Genomic DNA, 27,677 nt, shown 5'->3' on the forward strand with positions numbered 1-27,677 from the left:
ACATTTAGGTTTGATTTAGCCATGATTTTTCTGAGCTTCAGCAAACACGTGCCCAGAGTTTAATGTGCTGGTTGTGTCCCTCGTGGGCAGAGCCTTCTGTGTTACCTGCATTTGATGCCATCGATGTGCTGCCGGGTACTTGCTGTCATTGACACAGTGAGGGTTGGAGGAGGAGGAATGCCACCTCTCTGCTGTTCTTAATTGTAAGGAGCTAAATTGGTGAAGACCCAAACAAGTCCTCAATTTACGGCGAACCAAGACAAACAGGATGCTCTACTTCTGCCCTCAAATGTCACAAATACAGCACAGAGCCAACAAAGTGTTGCTATATATTATTCTTGGATATTTCTGCCTGAGGGAGGGGAGGATGTATGCATACACACGCATATGTGCAAACACACATGCCTCGAGTGGAAACGTACTTCTCAACTCAAAAAAAACCCTGTCCAAGCTGATGCCTTCTTCCTTTGTCCCCGCTTGCTCAGACAGATTTGCTCCCAGCTTGAGGGAAACAGCTTTTGGCTATCACTGCCTGTAAGCTCAGAGGTCCCATCTGAAGGTCTGGGTAGCTCGAGGGGGCACCCCAGTGCTCCCTCCTCACCCCAACCCTGCTGGCAGCCACCCTTACCCCAGGTGCCCTTGCACATGCATGCTGGCAAACCCTCACCCCCAGCCCCATTGCTGCTCCCATGGCCCCGTGTCCCTCATCTCAAGAGCCCCCCAGGACAGAGGCTGAGCCACGTGGGGCTAGGGGTGGCCCTGCTTCAACTGACCAGGGGGGCAGGCTCCGGGCATGGTCCCACCACACCTGAAGCGAGCCGAAATCCCGCGCTCTTCCAGCCATTTCCCCTGGGACAAGTTTACTACATGCCGCCGCACAACACTTTCATTGGCATTCATTAGTCCTCAAGGACCAATTTATTCCTTTTTAGCAGCATTAAAACAGAGGTTGCATTTCACAAGTGAATCGCTGTACTGCTGGGGCTGCAGGAAGCCGCGCAATTATCTCCAGTGTATTAACAGCTGAATCCAGACCTTATACTGAGCTTAAACTGTAACAAACATTATTTCCCAGAGCCTTGATGAGCCAACCAACAGTCTGATCCACAGCTTGCAGCTGCCTCAGGATTCTGGGGAGTGTTGGGGAGTTGGGTTTTCTTTATTTTACCACCGCCATGCAGCTTGGAGGAAGAATGAAAATCCAAGCAATTTCATTCTCTTTATGATCATTTTTCCTATTTTGTTTAGGTTTGTTTCAGACCATCATTTGGCAGCTTTTACAGGTTGAGCCTGGGAAAGAGATTATGCCTGTTGTTTTAAGCAGCAGGTGTAGCAATCAGCACTGAAATGTATGTATCCCTCTTGGAGATGTAGCTATGGCAAGCAGAGACAGTATTTCCAGCATTACATGCAAAAATAAAGCTAGATAATTAATGAAGATGCGTTTCAGAGGAAAAAAAGAAGAAAGTGTCCTTATTTCTTTTGCCTGCTAGTGAGTGCTCTCACTGTCTTCTAGCCAGGGCTCTTGCACAAGCTGCCTCCAAGCCAATCTCCAGGCACAGCACGTGCTGATGTTACCCCTCGATCAGCAGGGATCACTGCTGAGCAGCATGGAGAGGCTTTCTGCAAGGACAGCTCCCGCTGGGAGAGCAGTGGATCAGAGGGAGAAGTACTAAAGAGAGACCCTTACAGGCTCACAACCGAATTATCAGATTTACATAGCTTGCACCTGAGGAATCTGCAACTCCAGTTAGGTGGATTCAGGTTCTTTGAAAGCTGGGTCAGCTGATTCCCATTTCTCTTAGTGGCAGAACAAACCCAGCTCACTGGTGTCTTGGCCAAATCCGCCACAAACTGTAAAAAATTATTTTTCCCTCACTAACCTGTCTAATTTCAGAAAATACAAGCAATGGAATCAAAACACCCTGACACAGCCAGAGCTATAGGAACTAAGGGAAGTGAGGCACTGGAAAAAGCTCTGCACACATTACGGCATGTTAGCTGTGCTCTTAAATCTGAGAGGCTGTGTTGGTCTGAAGGGAGGAAATTAAATGAGAACAGGAAAGGAGGGGAGAAGGGAAGCATTTGTAAGCAGCCATGGCAGATATAAAGGTGAAATTCTTGTCAGTGAAGCTATCCTGCTTCTTTCTACCCCAAAAAGGGATTACCTTTGATTCTCCTTATAGATAAATCATTTCTTGGAAGCTTTTGTAGGCACAAAGCACCTTCAAGCTCCTGCTTGCACTGCTGTTACTCATGCTAATCTCTAAAAATCAGCCCCACTCCCTAATCCCAGAGGGTTCCACATGCCAAAAAACTCTGTTCCTTCCCTGCACCCATTTCTACAGGTTGTTTGCAGACCTCTCGCATGACTTTGAGCATTACATACACTTTGGAAGGGGCCTTGTGAATAACCCACACATAACAACAACTAAAGGAGCATTCAGAAAAAGTACCTATTTTTTCTTAGGTGGGAGGTGCTGAGAATGAATGTATGGAAATCTGATAAACCCCCGTAAGAGTTGGGATGACTGGAAGTGTTCTGCTCTCTTGCAAGAAGAGGATCACTGCTTTTTATGGACGAGAGGGACTTCTGGGGACCCAGGCTCTGTTCTCTCCTCTAGCACAAACCTACTGCACAATGCATCACTTTCTCCACAGTCCACTCACCCAAACCCGTTTGATTTTTTTTTTTATTTTTTTAAACAAAGGCTTTGGACCATAGAGTCTCAGACAGACAGGATGCCCTGAGGTGCATTACAGTAACAAGAAGCTTCTTGGCTGAACGGATGTGCTTCTTCAATGGCAATAACTAATAAAGCAGAATCAACAGTTTGCTGCGAGCATTTCTGGTTAGAAAGAACAAAGTGCTTCTATCATCTCACATGAGAACAGCTATCTCAAAGCACATAAAATAGCACAACCTCCTATGTCAGGACACGCCACATACTTCAGTATCGTGTTTTCAAGCTTATCGTGTGTGCTGATCGCTGTGCTGGGACAGCACCTTGCCTCTGCAGCCCTCGATGCTCCCAAATTACCACAGCACCTGACCAAGAAGAGAGACTTGATTCATGCCAAGCTGTGGGGGAATTACCAGCTCACGAGCAGATTCAGAACACCTCCAAGTCTTTGCAGTAGCAGCAGACCAGGAAAGTCCAGTATTTTCCTCTTATGAGAAAGATGGAACAGCAGAGAGCCAAAAGGGGGGAACCACTTCATGTAGAAATTAGTCAACTAATTGGAATATGGCTGAGTGTAAACTGGTTCAAGAAACAGGCTCCTCTGCTGAGCCATGCAGAAAAACCTCAGCTGTTCACCTCCTGCTTCACCGCGCTGCCCTCCATTGGGCCATCTGACTGAAGCCTCTGTGCAATGCTGCCTCAGCCACAGAGGGCAGCACCCAGCGTTCGTCATAAACGCCTGGCCGATGGACTGCTGACAGTGGGAAATCACAGGTTTTCAGAGACTCGTGAACGGTAAAATAAACTCTGCCCAGACATTTTTCTCAAATGATTATGTGGTCATCACTAATTTCTTGCAAAATATGCCTGCGGCGTTCGGTATCTCAGAAGAGCAGGTGATTTCTTTCATGTCCTCAAGCAGATGCACATTTCCATGTTTTCTGAGCACTCGTAGGCGCTTCTTGTGTGTGTGTGACAAACGCGGTGACAGCTGTTGAAACTGAGATGCCTGATCTACCTTTTCTCTTAATCCAACTTCTGCAGGGATGAAGTAGCTCATCTTTTTGGGGTGTGCAAGCCGTTGCAGAAGGCAGCCCGATTCAGTGCCCCTGTCCCAGTGCCAGTGCCTTATTTATTTGTTTGTTTTGTTTTTATTAAGGAGAATATTGTGCCTATGCCATCTGTTCAGAAAAGTGCTGCACGTACGTCGCGAGATACCCTGCAGCACACAACAGACTTGCAGATTAAATGTGAAGAGAAGTGGCTGTAAGGGGAGAGAAAACTCCAGGTGCTGGAGCTGTTACAGGTGAGCCTAAGCGTTTGCCTCCCTGAGGCAGCTACCTGTCAGGAGTAATCTTGCCGAGCCCAGGAATGCACCTTGATAGACGCCGCACCCCATTCCAGGAAACCATAAATACCAACCAAGAGGCTCAGCACCACACATGAAAGCATCTTCTTGCTGCAGAGCACGATTGCAGGGACTAGCATAAATCCCACCTCATGCTGGGATGCCGGGGTTTCCTTAAGGTGGCTCCTTGAGGGGAAACAAGGGAGGGAGCAAATGCAAGCGCCTGCCGCCTTCCTCCTAAGGAGGCCTCCAAGGGCCCCCCTATTTGTTCCTCCATCCTTGAGCCACCTGGAGAGCTGGGACCCACTGCCACCTCCCGTCTGCCCGGGGACATCCCAGACATCGGCTCTCTCCTGCAGAGCTGAGCCCACACACCCAAACCACAGGGGCAGAGCCCTGGCATGGGGAATTGCCACCAAAAAAAAAAAAAAAAAAAAAAAAAAAAAAGCGTCCCCAGCTAATTAGGGGCTTCTGGGTCAAAAGCAATACATTTACAGTCCACACCCAAACGCCTGGCTCAAGGGAGCAGCCCCAGACTGCCTTTTAGGGACCGAAACCCTACACACTGCTGGTCAAGTAAGTCAGTTCCTCTGACAAAGCCGTATTTGCTTGAACTTTAAAACAGAAGCCTTAAGAAATCTCTAAAATTTTACCATCAGTGTGTAACAGCTTCTAGGATGTTCCCCACCTTGTAACATTTAAAACAACGATTCATTTTCACAAGAAATATGTAACTGTCTAAAACTAACTCTCAAATAATGTTAATTATCTGTACAGTCTGTGTTCCAACATATGCGATTTCCAGCTACCACCCGTTGAAGTTATGAAAGCTTTCACATGACACCAGCTTTCCAATGGGCAGCTACCTATAAAATGCATAAATTTTAATTTGCAGTTGATTGCTACAGCTTAAAAATCGTAGAATTGCAAGAGCTACAAATAGTTTTTAGACTGTGCAATGTGGAATAAAAGCAGAGATTTTTGATCCAGCCTGTTGATACTTCCTAAAAAAAGGAAACAATTCTGAAAGGACAGATTTGCTGGCTCACAGCTAAAGGTCAGCAGCCACACAGGGAGTGCTTGCTAAGCGTACCAAATGATTGGGAAGGAAAGATTGGCACAATATTGTAATACAGTTAAAAAGTTACTTAAATGGAGGAAAAGGGAGAGGAGAGAGAGACAGGCATGGATTAGACTCATGACAAGTGAGCTTTCACGAAGACCAGAAAAACAGCCCTGTGCCTTGCTGCTCACAGCCCCTCGCTGTCACCCCAAGTGCCACTTGCTCCTGCTCTGTTTCTGCCACCCCAGCCTGTGGGGCTGTCCCAGCAGATAGGGGCTTTCAGGCTGCACTCGCATCGTGACCTCCTGCACCCAGTGCCGTGTCATCAGTCATCACTCCTCCAGCCCTTCCTGCGGTGCAGGGGTCTCTCATGCTGATTTCTAACTGCTTACAGAGGCACAAGTTTCACTGAGAAATGGGAGTTCAAAACTCCCATGGCTTTGTGTAACGCTGACATACAGCTGTGTGATACGCCAGAAAAAACATTAATTTTCCCAAGGGAGATCCCCACAGCCTGCCCAGTGTTTATAACCCTCTCCTGGCACAATTCATGAAGTCAAAGCACTTCAGGGGCTAGCTCCTCTTCTCTAGCCGGCAGAGGGGGCAACATGCAGCTCTCATCCGTTTCTTGAAATCATCTACTTGAGCAAAGTTCCTTGTCAAAGTATCTCATTTTATAATATTATGTACTGAAAGTTTCCAATCCACTGAGATGATACCAGTTTTAAAACAAACACATTCTGCAGTTAAAATCTCAGAAGTATTTCTAATGCTGGTAGCATCTTTAAAACAGTATTTGGTACCATTCTCAACAGAGACCATCCCAGCTCCCGCCAAGACTCCCAATACTGTTATCACCTGTATTATTCACAGCTTGCTTTCAAGGTCTGGGCTATGTACAGTTTTCCAGACAAATAAACTCTTCCTAAAACCCACCTAGCAGCCTCCAGTCGCATGGGCTGCTCCTTGCCTGAGCAGGAGACCTGGGACATCACAATTAACAAAGCAGCCGTGCACATAATCCTGCTAATGAAGTACCACTACTCGGATCTCTGTTTGCCCTAGCACTTTTTTAACAAAAGCATATGCTCTCATCATTTGTGGTCTGTGTTTCTGTGTGTGTGTGTGTGTGTGGTTTTTATTAATTAAAAACGATCGGTTGTGGAGCAAAACACCAGCTTTTCAACCAAAAAGGTTAACAGCAAGGCAATGACCGTAAGCAGAGCTCAAATCTGATGCCCCCACATCCTGCTAACTAAACTAAAGCAAAACAACAAATGCTCTGGAAAGGAGATACGCTGTACAGTAGGCTGTTAAACTTTAAATTTAGCCCTGGCAGATCCTCGGGAAGGGCATCCCAGAAGCCATGTGTCCTCTGCTATGCAGGGAGAGCAGTCAAACCATGGGATCCTCTTCCACATACATCAGTTTTATATACGTCTCTACCTATCATATGTCATCCGTATTTCATATATATATTTTCCCTACAAGTACTTTGTATAAGGAAAAGGACAATCCACTCTTGGCCACAAAGTGTTTGTCCCCAAAGCAGCCAGTGAGACCAGAACTACAGATTCTATAATTCCTTGTGATGGGAGAAAAACATGGCTCAGAAAAGAGGCCCTCTGATAACTTAAGCTTTGCAGATCACCACCTGCAGGATGAATTATTCTCCAATGCAAAGTGTTGAACAGCAGCATGGGGAATACTACTTCAGAAGCAGATTGCTGTAGCCTTGCTATTTTCTAGCTGGAGCTTCAGGGCAATTTGCAAGTAGGGACTATTGCCACGATCAGCAGTGAGATTACAAAATCAAGATTTGCTGTGATGAATCTGAAGAAGAGAGCTCCAGGCCTAAAGTTCAATGTGCCACACCTGCTAGTGGAGAACATATGAATAATCTGACCTCCAGGCTGCAAATACTTTGAGGGAGGGTTGGACATCCCCAGCCTGTGGAGCCCTCTGCTATGTCCTCCTGCAGCCAAACCAAATTGCGAGTATAAAGACAAGCCGTGCATCGATATCTCTGCAACCTCAAAAGCTGCACTCTCCCCTGCAGGGCAAACACAGACATGGGGAAAGTGGAAAGGAAAAACCCTTCCAGAATACAACAGACAAGCACCTGTGAGAAAGCAATATCACATTATTGCCAGATGAAGGGCTATGTGCAAAACAAAGGCAACGAAAGGTCTCTGTTATTCAAGTAACCACAGAAACCTCTGATAAGAAAATCCAACAAAACCAGGCATCCAGTGGCAGAAAAACTAGATCTTGTGACATTAAAAAGATTTTGGAACAGGCTCCCCAGGGAAGTGGTCACTGCACCGAGCCTGTCTGAATTTAAGAAGAGATTGGACTGTGAACTTAGGCACATGGTCTGAACTTTTGGGTAGACCTGTGCGGTGTCAAGAGTTGGACTTGATGATCCTTAAGGGTCCCTTCCAACTCAGGATATTCTATGATTCTATGATTTTCTATTCAACAGCTTTAAATAGCGCTACCTGCAAGAAGTCTTAGTAAGTGTAAAGTTAATTTAGAAATTGGGTGGTTTCTACTGCAGTGTTTCAGCAGCTGGTATGATTGCACTGCCACATCACCAGAACTACCTTAATTTTAAACCATCTATACAATAGCTACAAAAAAATCCAAAACCCAAACAACTGCTTATTATAGCCAAACCTGTGCTTGAAATGCAGACAAAATATGATGAATACTGTTTTTTTTTAATCTTGTCTTGCATAAATTATAAGCTCTCTATTGATTGCAAGGATAATTATTAAACAGAAAAAGGTATAATGGGAGCAGGAAACGTTTTCCTGGCCTTGAGGGCTCAATGGAGGTTATTCCCACTGCAGAGCACCAGTGATCAGTGCATTATGGTCTGCTGAAGTAATACTTAGCTTATTGAACGTATATATTGTTCGATGTTTAAAAAAACAAACACAAACAAAACAAAGAAAACCCCAAACCCTTGGCTACGTACCACAAAAATTAATGTATATTTTTGTAAAATACTAGAAAAAAAATAGAGAAAACCCTCACATGTCTTAATTGGCTTCTCAACATAAGCATCCCCCACCCCCGATAAGCTTGTTTTTGCATACTATTATTTTTATTGCTGTTATTATTAATCCACCAAACCATCGCACTCACATTAAACTGGTCCTTCACTAGCTAATTTCTGCTCAGCAACGTGATCTCAAAGCTTTCCACCAAGTTTTACACTCACGTGATACAGATAGAAGGATGTTGGAGTGTCTGGGGCAAAAAGTAAAGGCCAGATGTACCAGCCAAAATCTGCCAAAACAGGCAGAAGAGGGAAAGTGTGCTGAGGTCTGGTGGATGTTCTGCATTAATCTCCGTGAGGGGTTGGATTTCAGAGGTCAGTGAATGTGCTCAGCAGCAACAGCTACATCAGGGCCCATTCAGGTGCCAGCCTGAGCAACCAGCATTGTAAGGCTCTTTAGAAAGTCTTGGCTATCGCTTTTTAATGCAGGTGAAAATCAATTAATTTTGGGCTTTTAAAAGAATGCCTTTGCTGTGGTCAACCCTGGCCACACAGTCACAATACATTTTGCAGAGATGCATTGCCTTTTCTTTCTATTCAGTGCAAAAGCACTTAATCTTGGTTATCAGCTCCCTGAAGGTCAGGTTTATTTCTTTAGATCTATTATGTACTGCTTGAAATTTCCAGTTCCACCTTTCTGGCTATTATAGCTTCTTTCTCCAACTCCTATTCTTCTCACAGTAACTCCATATGACGACTGTTGATAACGTTAAGACCACCATGATTCTAAATGACCGACCTTCTTTAAAATCTGATAATAGATACAGTTTCTGATTCATAGGTCACCTCAATTTTGCCAATAAACCATTTACTTCCAGCGGCCTTCAGACCCTGAGGCTTCCTGTGCACTGCAAAAGGTTTTCTTCAGGGAACAATAAAAGTAAGAGAGCCATCCTTAGCACATTAGGAGGGCATGTTTGTCCACAATATCTAAAGCGCAATGACCTCTAAGATCTTCACTGCTGTACACCACTTCTGGATGTTTGTAGGACGCTCAAAGTTATAAGCAACTAACACAAACTTACCTCCTTTTCATTTGCAATCTGTATGGAACGAACAAGAAAAATCCATGCCTTCTTATATCCTACCCCTCTGCTGAGGACTATCCAGTCACCTTTACCATATTCTTCAGATTATACAGCTCAAGGCACAGTGCCAAGTCTTACATCACTACCTCTGAAGTTATGCTGCTGTGGTAAGACCTGATTATGCTATGCTTGTAAAAGCTGCATCTGTGCCAAGGTACACACTTTGTTGGTATGAGTGCCAGCCAGCCTCCTGCCATGGCTTCACCAAAGTGGAGTTCTCAAAATGACTTGCCCTTGCAAAGACACAGCCTGAGGTACAATTGCTATTGAAGGCCAACGTTTTACACAAACTATTGAACAAGTTGCAGAAGAATGAGTATCGAACATGAACCCCTTGCTCTAACAGCACCTGGGAAGCTACACAGTGACTGGATTCTGAGCAGAAAGTGAACAGATCAGGTGTTACTTACTGTCAAAGCTTCTGTACTGCGCCGTTAGGATCGTCTGCACAGAGCGACCGGCCTCTTTCATCATGGCTTCAAATTCACTTCGGCTTTTGTTTGCAAAGTTTTCCTCCATCTCGCTGGTGCAGCAGGTATAGCCTTGTGGGCAGATTCGCAGGTGCTCCCCTTAAATGAGAAAATACACAGGTGAATGGCCAGCTCTGGAAAGGGAAGGACTTCAACCCAGCTGAACTCAGCATAAAAACTTTCCAACTCCCTGGTAACCTGGAGCTGCTTACGTGCCTACCCACTAGTTTGAGCTATCCTTTATTACTGTAGTAGTTGGTCTGAAAACAGGTAGAGGTTCTCTCATTGGAGACTGTGAGGGAAGCAAAAGTGAAGGAGATAAAATCCATGTGTTGGGCCAGTAAAAGGGAAATAAAAGTAACTCCTTCTCTGTCTGCCCTAGACAGAGCCTAGAAGACATAAAAGTCTCTCATTAAATGACACATTAATTGTCCTCGTTAGACTTCACATCTCTTAGAGCAACTGTTTGAAACTACTTTGCCAAAAAAAACACAACACAGAATGAAACAAAAAACAACCTCCCTAAACACTATCCCTATCCTGAGAAGGGATTTCCATAACCAGAGAGATGAGAATAGAAGTTTTCAAAAGACAAAGGTATGCTGAATGCCACTAGAACTTGGTTGACTAATTCCCATCCACACATTTGGAAATCTGTCCACTAACTCTTTTTCTTTTTGATGAAAAATCTTATCTCCCAGAAAGAGAGAGAACCGCACCAAAAAAAAAAAAAAAAAGAAAAAAGGTTGCTATGACAAGTACTGATTGAATATACCCCTTGCTATGGAAGAAGGACAGGAAAGGTAAAATGACTCAGATGTTAAATTAAAAAATTCTTCAGTATGGGAGCTCCTCCTGTCCCTCCACAACCTCTTTGTTGTGAAGAGGCAAACATTTACATGGGCAGAGTCAGCATCATTTTGAAAATAATTGCCTAAGTTCTTATAAGTCCTTACAAACAAAGACAAATCCACCTGAAAATACACCCCACATTTCTCCTTATCCAGCAGTAAGAATTCATTTGAATGAAATCAAACATCACAGTTATTTTTTTAAAGAATAAAAACCCCCTTGTTTCAAGCACGCATGGAGATAAACCAATTACAAAGAAGTTAATGTGCTTAATCTAATTTGATTGCGATTGCCAGTGATTTTGCTGGCAATTTTACAGGACTGCTGTCTTAATGTCAGAGCTGAGCTGAAACATATATTTAAGATCAAGTTTTATCTTGTGTGCACTGACAGCTTCAAATCCCGAACCTGCACAGTCCTCCAGTTTCCCATTAAAGTCCCAAACTATATCCAGCACAGAGCCCTTAGCAAACAGGTGCCTCGAGTTAAAGGGTCTTTAAAATCGGGCACGGGTCCTACCCTTGTTGATATCATGTAATTAAGGAGAGCAGCGGGCCCTGCTGGCTGCCAGCCCTGCAGGTGCAGAGCAGCAGGAGAAGCACCACCATCACCCGATATAAGAACAGAGCCAACTACGAGCACCATGTCACCCAAGGCTTCCCATACCAAATGAAATTCAAGTTATAACATTCGGCCGAGACTTTCTCTCATGTGTTTCCTTTCATAAAGCAGATTCCTGGAATTTACTTCCGAGCTCACTTCTCTCAAGCTGCATTTGTACGAGAAAGTTGTTGTGAGGACTGCTGACACGCAACAGACAGGCATGAAAAGGGAGCTGGAATTTTCTGACAAGACACAGCTTTGTTTCCTGTCACAGCAAATTAAAAACTTTCTTTTTGCCCAGCCTCTTCTGTCTGCTTTCTGCTTCCACAGGATTCCTGATGAGGATCAAGGCTTTATTTCCAGTTGTTTTACTGTGGTACCCGTCCTTCCACGCCACCCTTATCGTCTGAGGACAAAGCGAGGCCTCGTCAGCGCCAGGCCGCCTGAAAGGCCTGCTGAGCTGATGGCCCCTGCAGCACCACAGCCCGCAGGGTCAGCCTAGGCCACCACCCACCCTTTATAAATCCCCACGTTTTGGTAAGCCAAAATAAAGCGGTGGAAACCCAACACTTGGGGAGCCCCCTTTCTCCTGACCCGCTGCCAGCACGCAGGCCTCAGCCTTGTCAGGGCCTCCTGCCCCTCTCCCTCAAGCTGCAGCCCGTTTGGGCAGGGGGACAGGGCACCCAGACAGCTGTGGCTGCCAAGTCTGAAGCCGTGGAGAGCAAACGTTGGACTCCAGAAATGAAACACGGGGACAAAACATCCGTGGGGCCTGTCCCAGAGGAGGAGGAGAAGGGTGTCCTGGGAGGAAGAGCCCCATGCTGCGCCCGAGTTCCCCACCGGCAAAGGGGAGCAGCACACGTCTGAGGCGTGCTAATTAAAACATGACAGGACCAGACAGAAACCTCCACGCTCCCAGCCCAGGGTGTGTCTCCGCAAAGTGGCATCGCTCCAAGCCTTCCTTAACAGAGCATCAGATAACCTGCAGCCACCAGATAGCAAAGAACTGGAGGGGAAAAAAGGGGAAAAAAAGAGAGAAGTAACTAAAATTGCCTCATTTTACACAGCTTTGGGAACTGAATATAGTTTTTCAAAATGCTTAAATTCAGAGCAGTCTCAATTCCTTTTGATGCAACATTTATTTTAGCTTTCTACAGGCGTTCATATGGTACTCAGCACCACAGCATTTTATATCAGTGGGAAGCAAAGTTTTCATGATTTGTTTTTGTATTTCAACCTTGGTGTGTACAAAACAGTCTTACAGTACTATGAGAACGCTTCACTTGCTTTACTTTTTAACCTGACCCACCCTGGAAACACTCACTATTATTATTTCAACTTTTTTTTTTATTGACTTCAAAATAAACATACTCTAGGCCATACTTTTGCTTTCCCTATATATCAAAGTTCATTTGTTTGCTAACTTGCCATTATGTCACTGCCGAAGCTGTGCTATAAATACCTCTGGGTTCACTTGGCTGGAGATTACCTGCAGATATCTATGGAAAGTTAGAGGTGTTTTACAAGGAGTAAATCTGCAAGACACAGCGTGCTTTCCTCTGTTGCTGTGTCAGAAATTTCCCGTTGTCTGCAGCTGACACACTGAGAACTGCTTGCTTCATAGCGCATGCTCCCAGCCTGGGCAGAGCTTTGCAGAAAACAAGTGAGCATGACAGAAGCCAAACTGGCAGCCAACAGAGGCTGGGCCAAATCCCCTTGAAGATGACGGATATATTGCCTGTGACTCAGACCAACTTGATGAGGTCCAAGGGGGATTATGCTGTCCCATGAGAGCCTGTAACTCCAAACCAGCCTTCTCTGCCCAGCCTTCGAACAGGAGTAGCTGCGCTGGGCAGCATGGCAGAGGCACCCGGCACATCTTGGGTGGCTCAGGTAGCACCAGCTCCATGCTGTCTTACACGCTCCGGATTTAAGACACGAACCTGTAAGTACAAGAAGCTGCACTTTGGGATACTCAGCTTTCCCTCACAAAGCTATCAGCTTACCCTACCTTAAGCAGCCAAAAATGTGCGGTTCGGAAAGTGGCCTGTGGCCCGCTGGAAGAGCTGGCTCTCCCACAGACGTGGCAAGAAGCTGCCGAAGCTGGGAGGGGACGAAACCCACAGACTGTACTGTCTCCTGGAAATGGAGACAGGGCACAGCATGCATGAGAACAGCATCAAACAAATATCTTGCTTATGATTAACTGCCCTGGAGTGGAAAGGAAGAGACAGGAGGCTGATGACAAGAAAATATCACACTGCCTGGTTACGGGCTTGGATTGTCCTTCAGATACCCTCTCAGCCAGCTGGGTTTACAGATCATTTTGTCTATCAAATTCATTACTGTGTTTGAGAGTGCTGACTATTAAATCACTTCACCACTCCCTCCTCAGGGACAGAACTGGGTGCTTTGTGCAGGGCCCCCCGAGAAGAGCCAGGATGGGCAAGAAGGAGTGGGTTCACCACCCCACTTCTCCCCAGGCCCCAAGGCAACTGCAGCCCCCAGCCCATGGGGGGAAAAGGGAAGACCCATGAGTTTACCATGCAATGCTGATAACAAAGCCCTCAGCTCCCTCCGGCCATGTAAACAGTGCTATTTCTATCCTACATGACGTAGGAGACTGAATTCATCACAGTGTTTGCAGAAGGTTTGGGGTTATTTGGATGTGTTAGAGTATCTAAATGCAAATTATTACAAAATTAAACTCTGGGAAGAATAATTTATTTCAGGCTGTGATAAATCCATCACAAGTCTTCCCACCTATTTGTAACACTCATCCCATTCATTTTCCAAACTGCTCCAGAAACTCGTCTCATGCTCCTAATCCAAATCTGACCCCCAAGAGCTCCCTTGGCACCTCCCACCCAAACCCCCTCCTTAGGGTGGGCAGGTCTCAGACAGCCAGGCTTGCTTTAATCCCACACTGCTGAGACCCCCCTGCACGCAGCATGGGGAAGCCAGGACGCAGCCCTGGGACTAGGTGCAGCCAGGGAAGCAGTGAGAGCACAGGGTGAGCTCCGCTCCTCTCCTGCTGTCCCTGGTAGGCACAGGGCTCAGTGGTCTTCTCCCTCTGCACTTTTCATTCCAGATGCACCAGCTGGCAAGCCTCTTCCTAACACCATTGCCCCATAACATCTGTGTAAGGTGGTGGGGGACACAGCCGGTCTCTCGCAGGAACTGCTGGCATCAGACTGAACTGAAAGCCACGCTGCTCTGGTAAGGGGAGGGCAACTCAGGAGGTTTCCCATATTGCAGAGGCTGGTGTCAGCTAAGCGCTGGGCGGCCAGCTTCTTTGATTTGCAGTTAGCTGCTGGCAAAGTGTGCTATCTTCTATTTTCAGGTTATGTATTAAGAGTATCGGCCCGTTTGGCTTAGCTTTGCACATAACGCCAGGGGAGGCATAGCAGGCCTGAATATTAAGTATTGTGTGGCAAAATTGCAAGCTTTGATCAAAATGCACCAACCTATAGGTGCAATACCCACAAACGAGGATGCACATGGTGGCTGGCAGGGGCTGGTCAAGGAACAGGAGGACAACGAACACAGGTTAGTGAATATGGGAGCCAATGCTGAGAGGGGCAGCTTTGGCTCATCACTGGGGGAGAGGAGAGCCAGCGAGGAGCTGTCTGCTTCTCCAGTAGCCAGCAGGAACCCCGCGCAGACCTCAGCACGTAGCAGGACTTGGGTTAACCTCAGCCAGCCCAAGGCCACCTTGGAGCAGTGGCACGGCTCATGGGCTGAGGACTACGGGGCAAGGCAGGTGCTGCCCTGCCTCCTTTGCCCACGCCGACCTCCCCACGCGGGGGGACTTGGCTCTATCACAGCCCATCCCTGTTTCTCTGTGGTGCTGCTGAGGGAGCAGCTGGGTTTCTCAGAGGGCTGACAACAAAGGCATGGAGTCTTTTCAAGCTGCACACCACAGGTCTGAATTTGTCCTGTGTCAGCAGCTTTTATAATGTCTTACCATCTGATGGCTGATCAAATGGCTTGTGCTATCTGAGATGAACTAATGTTTTCATTCCAGATAAAGAAAACAAGCACTATGTTCCACATCAGTGATAAAAACAGCAAACTGGAAAAAAAAAAAAAAATAAAAGAGCTAGAGAATATGCTGCTTCTGTTTAAGCAATGCACACGTCTAAGACGAGACATCAGCAAACACTGAATGCTTGCTCACACAGCTCATCGTTCAGACCAGGATTATACTAACAAAAGTGAAAATCCAAGGGCAGATAATCCGTGAGATCTGCTTGTTCCACTCCTTCCCTTTTTACTCCTACCAAGATTTAATAAACTATCAAAACACTGTTAACCAAATAAGACAACTTAATCTGGCTGCTGGGTGGATTTGGCTCCGGCCCAGGGCAGCACTGCCCTGTAATTGCATTACAGTGAAACCCAGACAGCGAAACCCCGACACGGGGAAGAGACACAGGTATTTCTGAGAAAGACCACAACTGGCATACTCTGGGCACAAGACCAAAAAGGGGTGTGAGGCTTTGGGGCTGCCCCATCTCCTGCAGACTACAGCCCTCCAAACCAGGAGCCTGGCTCTCGGCAAGCCAGCTGGGAGAGCGCAGGTAGGGCTCGATGGGAATTTCCTCCTATTTGCTCTGCTCGTGTATTGAAATAGCTCAGACTCCAAGCTGTCAGCTCAGTGTCATGCTCACACATGGGAAGTGTGGTATCAATTTGTTTAATCCTAGACCCTGATGTCAGAGGAATTTATAAAGCAGGCAAACATGGGCAAAAAAAAGTTAATTAACAGAGGAGAAAAAGCCACCTTCGTGTCCTAGAAAAATATTAAGTGCAGAGTAGATAAGAGAGCCTTCAGAAATGACAGTCTGACAATCCTAATGTCATCTGTGTATGTCTCTGTGGCAAACTGCCCAAAGGAAGGGAACAGAGAAAATGTCACAAGTGCTGACAACAGGCTTGATTCTTAGTGAAAAGCTCTGCATGAAAGCACTTTACCCACTCATTGCTCCTTTGGGTTCTGGGAGCACCATTCCAAATGAACACACCACTCCAGAATACCCCTTCCCATCAACTTCCCCCCCCCAGTTTCTCATTGGGTCTGGATGTGCCCTTAGCCACAGGGGCCTGACTCCTCTCTGACTCTAAGCTGTGCACACGCAGCAGAAATCAGTGCAGGGTGCAGTGATCCAAGCCTATGTTTAAGGACAAAGCAGGAAGCGCTTTATAATTTGCAGTAGAAAATATCTTTTTCAGTGGTTTGAGGGAGGAATGAAGGAATGCTTTAAGGCCAAATCCGCATGTACCACGAGCAAGGTAACCCCTATTACACAGTGCTGCCTGAACACACCGAGACCTTGTGCTCCCAAAATCCTCTCCCAGACACTGGACCCACTGGCAGGGAGCTGCCAAGCAATTCTCTGCTCCAGGAGAAGTGATCCAACATGAAAGGCTTCATAAGGGAGCCATGTCATGGTCTACAATTAGCACCCTCCAAATATATCAGTCTTGGAAGAAGCCTTCAGTTCAGGCTAGAAAAGTTGCAAGGATCATGGAGGAACGCACAGGGAGCTGACTGTTACGCTCTTTCCCTTTCTCTGAAAAGCAAAAAACTCCTTAAAAAGAGCCTCAGACAAGGGAAGAATTATCTTGTCTCTTCAGATAACACTTGTGGGGATGTATTGAAGCTGTGTGTCATAATCCATCACTATCAACCTCTTTCAAAGTTGTCCTGAGCACATCAGCTTCTCGCCAGATGTTTTCATTTATTTTTTTTCTTCTTCTTGAAACAAAGAGTCCTTTTATCCTCAGCTCGCTGCAAACTAAAATAAGATCAAACTGGAAACCTGTCACTCTTATCGGATGCAGTTTCATTTGTAACTACGTAAATATGTTAGCACATAAGGGGCAAAGCAATTCATTAACCAATCTTTTTCAATTTCTTCTCAGAAAAATTTCTACTAGCTTTTTTCCATCAGTCTGGAAAAGGAAATCTTGGTACTAAACTAAGAGTAAAGATGCAGTCCCCACTAAGAGGTTTAAGAGGTGATAGGGTGATAGCTTTTCCTTTATTCTTCAGTAACAAAAAACAAACACGTAGCAGCAACTGCGTCAAGACAATTATTCATACAATCCACAACTTGGGTTTGGTCCAAAAAGAAAGGTTTCTCCAGTCCCCTTGCTGAAACCCTGCAAGGGAAATGGTAACACTGCGCTTTGGGATAAAGAGGCAGAAAGCAAGCCTACAGGACTGTTGCTGAAGAACAATGAGTGCTTGTGGCCAGTGGCCAGTCCCAATCATTTCAGTGGAAAAAACAGGAACATCTGGACTCTTGTATGGGAGCTACCACTTAGGGACCATTTCCTTTTACTCAAAGCAAAGCTCCTCAAGCAGTAGATACTGATGCAAAGAGATGACAGTCACCTTCCTGGGCTTCAGGCACGTGCCAAGCACCCAGCTCCTGCAAGGCACCCCCCTATTTCTCAGCCTCTGTCACCCCACAGGATGCTGCGATGGGACAGACCCAGCAGAGGGGATGAAGGCAGGACAGGACACCCAACAGAAGGCTGCCCCTGCGAGGACCAGGCACTGCCTCCCTCCTGCCCAGCATCACCAGGGCTGCAGGGCTGGCTCATTCCTTCCCTGCAGGAGAATGCATATGTCCAAGAAGGATCTTCTCTTCCAGCAGCACAGATCTCCCAAGGGAAAATAAACACAACTAAAAAACCCAACCGCTCTGTCTGCTGGTAAGAGTGAAAATGACTCGTGAGCATACAAAAAAGCTCGGTCTTTAAATAGTCATTAAACAAATGAAGCTATTGGATCAGAATCTGATTTTAAGAGTTTGCAAAAATAAAATGCCTATGCCTAAAAATTAAAGAAATTACATTTAATGACAGTCATTAATCTTGAATTCTATAAATGCGTATTCTTAATTTTGGAAGTATAAAGATGCACGTAATGAATTGTCTGAATGCCACGAATTCAAGATTACCCTTTTCAGATCTCTGCAGAAATTTAAGAGACTTTCCCTATGCAAATTTGTTGGTTTATGCTGTAAATGAGGAGTGATTATACCTCTTCCAAAACTGTTTGCTCTATGTGTTGGCAGGGATGTACGAAGGTGCAGGATTGAGGGGGACAAGTTCTAGGTGCAGTGGGCTTTTTCCCTTTACAACTCAAAGCTTTTGTCAGCTCCAGAAACGCTCCATTTCCCCTTAGCTATTGCTTTGCTTTGTTTTGCGAATGTTTTGGCAGGCAGCAAGACTGCAGAGCTCTTTCCTACAATTTAAGCCACCATGAAAGGAAATGGAAAGTATGGGGTCATCTTGTGGGAACATGAATTGCAGACTTCCAGTTGGACCAGACTCGTGCAGCTGATGCAGAAGTTAGAGGAACGAGTACTGTGATCAAGGCCGGGGGCCGCAGAAGCCTCCGACCACGCAAGAGCTCAGCATCGGTAGGAATTCTGCTGCCTTTCACCCCTGCTCGCAGAAGCACGTCAGTGAAACCCGTGCCCTCGTTCTTCTATTTATGCCTCCGTCTGATCTGCCGAACTGCCAAGCAGATTACAGAAAGCTGGCTATAAACCCAAAGGTGGTTGCTACTCTTAAAACTAATCCCAGGGTATGAAGAGACGAGGGCCCTGCTCTAGCCATAGCACCACTATTTTGTGAGCAGAGTCCCTTTCCACAACAGCCAAACATCACCTTTCACCCCTACGTGGTAACTTGGGACCAGGCTTAACCTGGCTCAGCATTCAAATGCCACAGCGCTGCTGGATCTCGACGTGGCTCACAGCGCATATGCCTAAAATTTTACCAGAGAAATTTATTTTAGGCAACTTCTGTTTGAAAACTTAATGGAAGTGTAGTTGTTCTCCCCAGAGTGCAAGGAACAGATGACTAAGAAATGTTGCCAGTATCTGTCTTTCAGCGAGATTAGTGTCGGGTTTGTGTGGTATCCTATTTATAACTTTGACAAACAGCTCACCCAATCATTTCATACTTAATCATAGCTGTCTGCCCAGCTCCCTCCAGAGGAATGCTTTTCAAGAAGTATCTGCCAACATCATACGAACAAAAGGAAGCAAACCACAGTTAAAAAAACCTTGCTCCCCAAACCAGCACACAGCAAAAGCTCACAAACTATATAGAAACCAGGTCTTGGGAAGTTACAAGGCGTAATTACAGCGTCATTATTCATGGTGCTGCACAGCTATAGTTAGTCAGTGTTTCCACTGTAAACCCCTATTTTCATGGAGGTTTGCAGCTCAGCTGCAAGAAATTAGTCTATGATGAAATCTGGCAGGAGAAATTCTAGAGCTTGGATTATTTATTTTTAAACTATTTAAAAATGTTTTTCCCACTTTTCAATTCCTCTCGTATTCCTGGGGTTGTAGCAGCAGTAGTAAAAGAAACAGAGAAACTCTTCTTTTTGATGTCTGGTTTCTGTGCATGTCTCTGTGTGGTTAATGGGACCAAAATGTAAATGTAGCTGGGATCTCCAACTACAGAAGTCTTAAAAATTTGAAGTTATGATTCCCACAATTACAGCTCAATTTTCCTTTGGACACGTTTCAAAGTATTACTATCTAAGGTGCTGATTACTATGCATTACGGTGCCTTTACTTTCAGAGTAAACCCTGCATATCCACCTAGTGAAACCAAAGATGGGTTTACTCTTCATGGGATAGAGCTGTTGATTTCTTTACATTCCTTTACATCCTTCTTTGAAACAACATTTTCCGGGGTTTATAAAAGATTACTTTCTACTGGACTCGCCCCTAAGCCCTACATTCCCCCAGCTGCTGCCTACCCACCCGCCTGGCTCTTCCCTTAGGGCTCACATTTTGACATGCACACAGGCATGGCTGGGGCTGCTGAAGAGGAAACAAGACAAAGGGAAAGGAGAAATACCTTGATAGGACATTCCCAGGCAATATTAAATAGAGACTTTCACGACATTTTCAACCATTTATGAGAAATTTACCGCTGTTTGTATGCCTAAGAACATCAGCAAAATGCATTTGTTCTTCTCCAACTATCTCTGGGTGAAGCCTCGTGGAGATTGAGCACCCCCAGCTACAGAAGAGTTTTACTTTCACACACACGGACCATGCTCTAGCAAGGTGCAGCAGTCTCTGGGCACTATGCCTGGCTGTTGCTGTGTGCCACAAGCAGCGCACATCAGAAGGTAGCTGCTTCGAGGGCAATCCCAGCTCAGAGAACAGTTGCCCGGCTCAGAAAAAAACACAACAGTGTAAAATTGTGAGCTTAAAGACTTACAAGACTCAGTTTGGAACTGTATTAGTGTGAATATGCTGAGTATTCATACTGAAATCTTTGGTACACAGGCTTTTAAAAACCTGTAATTTGTCCACACAATTTCATTTTCCAGTGAAACAGATGTCATCTGAAACACCACGTTTCAAACCCTGTGCTCCTGGACCTTCATGCTGGCATATGGGAAACTTGTCCACCTCTGAGGTCTGAACACCTCACAGTACTCTTGCTATCCTTGGAGATCCCTGTGCTGGCACTGAGCCTCCTTCCCCTCAGCCAGCCAGAAGTGACAAAGATGAGAGTGCCTGAAAGGCACTGAAGGCACTGTGCAGCTGCCACCAGCGCACTCTGCAACCTCAATGTACTTTCAGAGGACTAGAACCAGGCCTCACAACACCATCCTATCATTTCTGATTGGGACTGAACATACTTACCTGTGCCACAAATTCTAGCAACCACCCTATTTATGTTGCAGTGAGGATCTGGACTACTCCCGTGCCTTAAAAAGAACAAGGCAAAATTCCCAGCTACACTTGAAACTGCTTTTCAAGGTGGTAGTTAGGAATTCAGAGGCAATAAGATTGCTCATGTACCTTCAATCATTTACAGGAATGTTAGCAAGACCTTGGCTTCAGAGGGCTGGATCACACTTCCCACTGCAACAATTATTACCCTGACATAACATGTTCTTAGAGTAACAGATGATAACGATGCTTTAACTAGTCTCCACAGAGAATAGTTATGATTAGGGAGTATCTTGGAGAAGCTGCCATTCATTAAGTACTCTGCTAAATGCATAAAGATGGGTGACAGAAAAGCGCTGCAATTTCAGGCATTTAAAACTTGAAAAAGGTCCATTCTTCACAGGTTGGTTATTGGGTCTTTTCCACTTGAGTGTCACCAAGGAACAGCAGATTCAGGTAAAATACAAACTGCACTTTTTTTTCTTTACCTCTTTTCCTCAGAACACAAGCTTTCAGTATTCAGCAGCCACCTTAAAAGACTTTATGGGCCAGTCAGTAAGACAGCACTTTTAAAACATGAATAATGAAAAACACGAAAACATGAATTTAGCTCTCCCAGTACTGTGTATCCAAGCAGCTATGTTACTTCCATTTGAGAAAATCTGTAGCATTTCAAACTGTATTTCATACACTAAGTCCCAGGTACTTAACTAGCCTGAAATCCAGGATCCCAGTAAAAGTGGCAAACACTCCCTTTTGATCCTTTGTTTTAGGAGCTCGCTCATATGTTTTTCTCTTGAATTATCACCAGATTTTTCTTTCTTGTCCTAGAAAGAAAGAAGGGACCAACCCCAGGATTCAGAGAGCAGTTTTGTCAAGTCTGCAAATTAACTCCACTTCCAGATTCAGCTAAGCCGGTTAGAAATGTCCTTGGCACTCTTGAAGATGCAATCCACCATCTCCACATGTTCACCAGTCTGGCCTCTATTAACACTGACCCAATTCATAAATGTAATTCAAAAGCACCTTTTCTTTTTGTGAGATCCTAGAAGAAGTATACCACCAGTCTGACCAGTAAGTAAATGCCACTACAACTACCACCACAATGTTTTCCAGCACTGCCCTGCAGTATTCTTTCCCTACACACCTCTCATCTTACTCCTAAGCTGCTGATATAAAACCAGGTATCCACAGACAAGCAAAGGCTCCCAGAGCAAAGGGCTGCACTCTGCAGAGCAATCACACTTGTGTGCAGGTAGCTTGCCTCCCACCAGTTAGCTACCTGGCCATCACTGACCGGCTGGATAGCAAACTGGAGAGGATTTGCTTCTCTGAGCACCCATGGAAGTAACTGCTACACAGTTCTCTTGCTTTAGGTGTTTATAAGCAAGTCATGTTCCAGTCTTCAGGCTTCCCCAGAGTACTGCTAGGGGACTGTTCCCCACCCACCATATGTGCTCACACAGCTTGAACGCCAGTCACAGTGAGTCGCAGTGAACCTAGACGGGAGAAAATCCGAGTGGAAATCTCATGGGAACAGCTGCTGTCACTGGGGATGCTGAGAAACAGGCTGGGCAAACAGCTCTCTCTATATCCTACAGATCAGCTCTGTATTTGCTGCGTTCGCTGAGATCACACGGTCTCAGAGGACTTTTTCATCCTCCATTTCCCAAGGTGTTATGACCTGCCCATCTCCCTGGCTGTGGTGTCAGGCAATAGTAGAGATCATAAGGGAGGCTCTTGCAGCTTGTCTGTGAATGCAGACAACAGATCCATCAGGCTGGGACAGCGACAGTCAGGCATACTGAGGCAGCATTAGAAATAAAAGGGAGCAGCAAGATCTGCACCTTTACTTGCATCCTCTTTGGCCGTGAGAGATGAAACCCCCTTCATTAATTCACTTCACATGCCATTTTTGATCCTGGTGAAATCCTCACCATCAGCAGAGCACACTCCTCCCATGCCTGCAGAAAGCCCCCTGGGATGTGTGATGTGCACCGCTTGGCCTTGCTCCAGCAGGAAAATGGCAGTGGACACCCCTGCAGGTGGGATAAGCCCCTTCCTTCCCTCTGCGTGTGACTGGCTCCCTGAGCTTCCTCAGTGCTCCCTCAGCCCCTACCAACAACGAGCTCTTCCCTCCACACTCTAACTTTTGCCTTCGCCTTAATGAGAGACTTAGGGTGCACAATTAACAAAACCCACACTTTGATCGGTGCTTGCCTCAAGCCGACAGACACACTGAACTGCTGACTTCTGAAGCAACAGCTGACACTGGAAACAAACGTGAAGGGATCAGACCTACTTGCAGAGGAGCTGCTGTTAAAAATCCGGTGCCTTTCCAACGTGATGCAAAGCACTAGCTGGAACTTCACGTTTTTGCCCACCCAGCACCTGAAGCTGCTTCCTTTAGAGTCAACGGCATAACTCCTGCTGACTTCAAAGGCAGAGGGACAGGGCCCTCAGTGCCTTCAACTCTTTTATGTCCCACCTACGTGTTTAACAGCATGTTGGTCAAACTGGGGAGGGCTTTCATATCCATCAACCCTTTTCTGAGCAGCAGAGAGGTTCACCAAAACACAGGGAAAGGCCTTTTGCTCAATTATTTTAATCACTACCACTACACAGCAATTTGTCCTGATGTCAGGAGCTTGAACAAAGTGCCGTGTTTCAGAAGGGAAGCATGCTGCAAGTAAGGTTCTCTATAAACACTCTTGGCCAAACCCAACATTTCCTCCAAGACAGACTTTGCACTCTCTGCCCCAAGCAGCTAACTTGTTCCTAGCTATGGCCCTTTAGACTCTGCGATGAAAGGAACTGGGAAAGATGAGCTTCCTTCACAAGTCCTGATAGTATTTTGATTTCATACTTTTGTTTGCCAAAAGGGCCTTCTAGATGGATTTTAGAATATTTTTTTCAGCCTGAAACGTGACAGTTCAATAAAGGAATGCAAGGCTCACAAGAACAAGTTAACAGATTTCCTCAGGCAGTTCAAAGCTACCAAGATTTCACATGAAAGCAAAACAAGACAACAGTTTTGGGATGGGAAAATGATCCCAAAGCCTTATCAAAAACACTGGCACTTTTCAATGTGTCCCTTTTTCACACTGTCCCCTTTAACTCCTAGTAGAGTCCACTTTCACTGCTGATTTGTATTCAGAGAAGCCATACAGAGCAGCCTGCAATGCAGCACAAGCACTGTATTTTTCAGGACTGATGTCATTTTGGAATACCCTACTCCCCCTCTGCTGCTGCCCAGATGCATCATCATACCAACAACAAAAGTCTATTCTAGTTCTGATGGATCTCTGTTGCCTTTGGAAAACACTCTCTACCATACTCACACATTCTCCTAACTAAATGGAGAGTGGGAAAGCTGTTCATGTAAACCTTTTCTCTAAAACCCCAATATATCAGCAAGTACCAGGCCAGGCCGCTCCTGAGCGCAACAAGCAGAAACAAACCAAGGACTAAGTACAAAGACCACTTGCCCACTCATTTTCTGTGGCATCAATCCTGGCTCTCCTTTCCATACCCTTCAGGTTATTTACTTTCTTAGCTCCCCCTGAACAAACCCTCACTGCTCATGGCAGTGGGTCACGGCTCCCTTTCCAGCAGGAATCCTCTCCCTGCTCAGCTGCAGGGGGCTGAGAGCAGATGCCAGCAGGGAGGCTTTGCTCTAACATGAAATGAATGCAGAGTGGTCCTGTGGTTCAGGTCATACAGGAGGGCACCCCAGAAGATCACAGCCCTTGTGGCTTCCCCACCTGAGGCCTTCCTAGTTTACTGCTGGGAAACTTCTGCATTACAGTAACCCGTGCCATTCAGTCAACCTTTCTGCTTCCTGGCAGGCTGTCTCTCTCTTGCATCTCTTGTCCATCTCTCTTCCTCTACTTTCAGACATTCAAGCTTCTTTGCCATCATCTGTCCCTTTTTGCTTGCCTCATAAATAAGCAGCTGGACGAAGGCACACTAGCAATTTCAATTACCTGAATGCAACATTGAGGTCATTTGCTTACTAGGATGAAGTAAAACCCATCAGCTGCACTGCTATGAATTCATTGTCTCTGCAAGGCAAATGGGCAACCCTGCAGTGCTTCCTTTTAAAAGGAAACAAACTTCCCATAGGAAAGCTCTCAGCATCTCAGAAAAGAAACATTTAATGGAACGGGCTTGCTGAAAGTGCATGTTGCACTGAGGTTTACAGTCAAGTGGTTTGTAACAGTAAATTGTGCTTATCTTCACCAAAAAAAAATAAAAGCAATGCAAAGGCACCGCTTCCCTACTTTGAGCTGCAGATCTAAGATGCAGTGCTGCTGTGCATCCTCAGCCCCCGGCAGGCTCAGGGGAGTCCCCATAGTGAACTTCTGCCAGCTGGCACCGCACCCGCAGACCGTCCACCTCAGGTGAGAGGCATGGTGCTGGTTAAAGCCTTTGACACGACTTCCATTTTGGATGCGAACAGCAAATTGACTGGAAAAGATAGTCATGGACCAGGAGGAGAAAAAAATGACCACATCCTCATCATCACATTCCCCGTGGAAATCTGCCATGGAGTTAGGGGTCGTGTCAGCACAGCCACCCATCCACAGGCAATGCAATTGTGCACAGACACACACCCGTGCCACTGTCTTGTGCAGTGATTCCCCCTCCCCTGGAGAAGCAGCTGGAGAACCCAGTGGGGACGAGCCCAACAATTCCCATGTGAACGTCCAGTCTGCTTATACAGAGCGGACGTGGGGTGGGAAAGCTGGAGTATGCACAATCCGCAGCACTCTTGACATAGTGAGCAATAATTCTCTCCATAACCTGAGTGAAAATATCACTTCCCCAAGGAACGGGGTATTAATTACAAGCCTACGCAGTTTTAGCAAAGCCTGCAATGTTTATTTTGATCCTCACCACCACACACATAAAAACAGTAACACCACCTTTCTGTGGAAGCATTAGACATGACAAACCTTGTTTAAGAAAATGGATTTTGCCAGCAGACCATCAGAAAAGTAAGAAATAACCTGTCTACACTACAGGCCACAACTGTTTCAGGATTTAGCCATTGAAAATACGCCTTTTGTAGCCTGCTTGGTTTGGGAGATAGCATCTATTTTAATCATCCTTGCTCAAGCCCTTCAGAAGCTGCTTAACAGCTCTATTCAGACCTAGAAAGCACAGTCCTGGGCTGTCTGTCATTCCTGCTTGTGATCACAATTTGTTTCCTGCATAGTAGAGGGTTGCTGTCAGCTAGGCTGTGTTTTTTCTTTATCCTAACCGATGAAAGTAAGGTTCTGGGAGGCCCTTACCAGAGCTTAGCACCCTCGCCTTTCCCAGCAGCACAGCCCCTGCTTTGCTCTTGGTTCAGCTCCCTTGCCAATAACCTCTGTGCCAGGAAATTAAGCAGTATCTGGTGTTTGTATCTCCCACTGGTCAGTCACGTTCTTCCCCCAGGGCCTTACTAACAACAAACGCCTAGCTCCAGAGCTCAGGCTTTTCAGCTCGTGTGTGTATCCCTCACACCCTTCAGACCTGCATGGCTGATTTAGAGTCAGCACCCCGGGTCTGAAAGGCTCTGCAGGGAAGCAGCTGCTGTCCCTTTGCTTCTAGATCACACCCAGAATCCTGAAGTTGAATCTGTGAAAACTTGTATTGCTTGGGGCAATAGATTCGGGGCACTCTGCATGGTCACTGCTACAAAGCAGCACTGGGCTGGCCTGAAGCACAGAGGTCATTAAACATGTCTTGAGATCAGGGCAGGTAACGAGGTAAGGGAATTCCTGAGTCTGGATACTTAGAGTCTACTCTCCTGCCCCTCAGGGTGCCTACCTGTTAAGATAAGCTGATCAACATTTTCAAGAATATCGTGTTATTTTGAGTGAACTTCAGGCATCTTAAAGAGGCCTTGTTTTCAAAAAGTGCTGCAGCTCACCTTCCAAAATTCAGAGCCTTCCTTGTCGCAGCACACTCAACAAGTTAAGGCAATGGAAGGAGCCGTTTGGGAACAAATGATGAAAATGAGAAGCACGTGCTGCTCAGGAGCAGCCATGCTTCTGGACCCTTTTCCACGCTTCCCATGTTACCAATCCAGCTGAATTTCTTTTAAAAATTCCCTCTTGAGAAAAAAAAACGAAGTACTCGTGGAGAAAAAACAGGCTGAGCACCTCACTGTCCCTTCAAGCCAGCTGGGGCGGCCCATGCTCCTGCCCTTCTGCCTGCTGAGGTGAGGACACAGGAGGGCCCTCAGCATGCTCCTGACAGGCCAGCCAGGTGGCTGGGCCTGGGACGCTGAGTGAGCAGGAGAAGAAAGCAGCGTGGCAGCTGCCAGCTTACCTGGGGCATGGCTCCCCGGCAGGCGCTTTGTCAACACCTTCAAAATCCCTGAGGACACAAGTCACCCACAGGGTGTGCCTTTCTCCCAGCACAGTGAGACGGCGAGCAGCTGTGCTGGGACAGCAAAACTGAAGTCCTCGCCATGAGGGAAGAACAGATCTTCTCTGAGCACAACGAGGGCTGCAACGTGCTTTGAACTGCGCCTCCCAGGCGGGACTCAGCCATGCAGGCCGATCCCAAGGAGGGGCACAGCAGAGGGTGCAGAGCAGGCGTGCCGCCACAGCTCCTGGCCGAGCAGAGGCTTTGGATCAGTACTGATTGGGAATAGCAGATGTTGCTCAGAGACAGGAGAGAAATCACCACATGAAGCCTTTTAGAAAGCACTAGGGAGCTAAGTGGTGTCTTTAAGGACAGCGGTGGGCTTATACATGATGCTGCTGAGCCCGAATCACG

At 46.2% G+C, this 27,677-nt stretch overlaps 1 protein-coding gene across 1 annotated transcript in view; it reads right to left on the reverse strand.

Annotated features, from left to right (window-relative positions):
* GPC1 (glypican 1) overlaps positions 1 to 27,677 on the reverse strand; it is a 192,270-nt gene that overhangs the window by 90,785 nt on the left and 73,808 nt on the right. The window contains exon 2 of the mRNA XM_082767339.1: positions 9,661 to 9,819. Coding sequence (XP_082623465.1) covers positions 9,661 to 9,819 — 159 coding nt within the window. The remainder of the gene's footprint in view (positions 1 to 9,660; positions 9,820 to 27,677) is intronic.

The sequence above is a fragment of the Aythya marila genome (assembly GCF_965140915.1).
Source record: "Aythya marila genome assembly, chromosome: 9".
In the NCBI taxonomy this organism is placed as follows: domain Eukaryota; kingdom Metazoa; phylum Chordata; class Aves; order Anseriformes; family Anatidae; genus Aythya; species Aythya marila.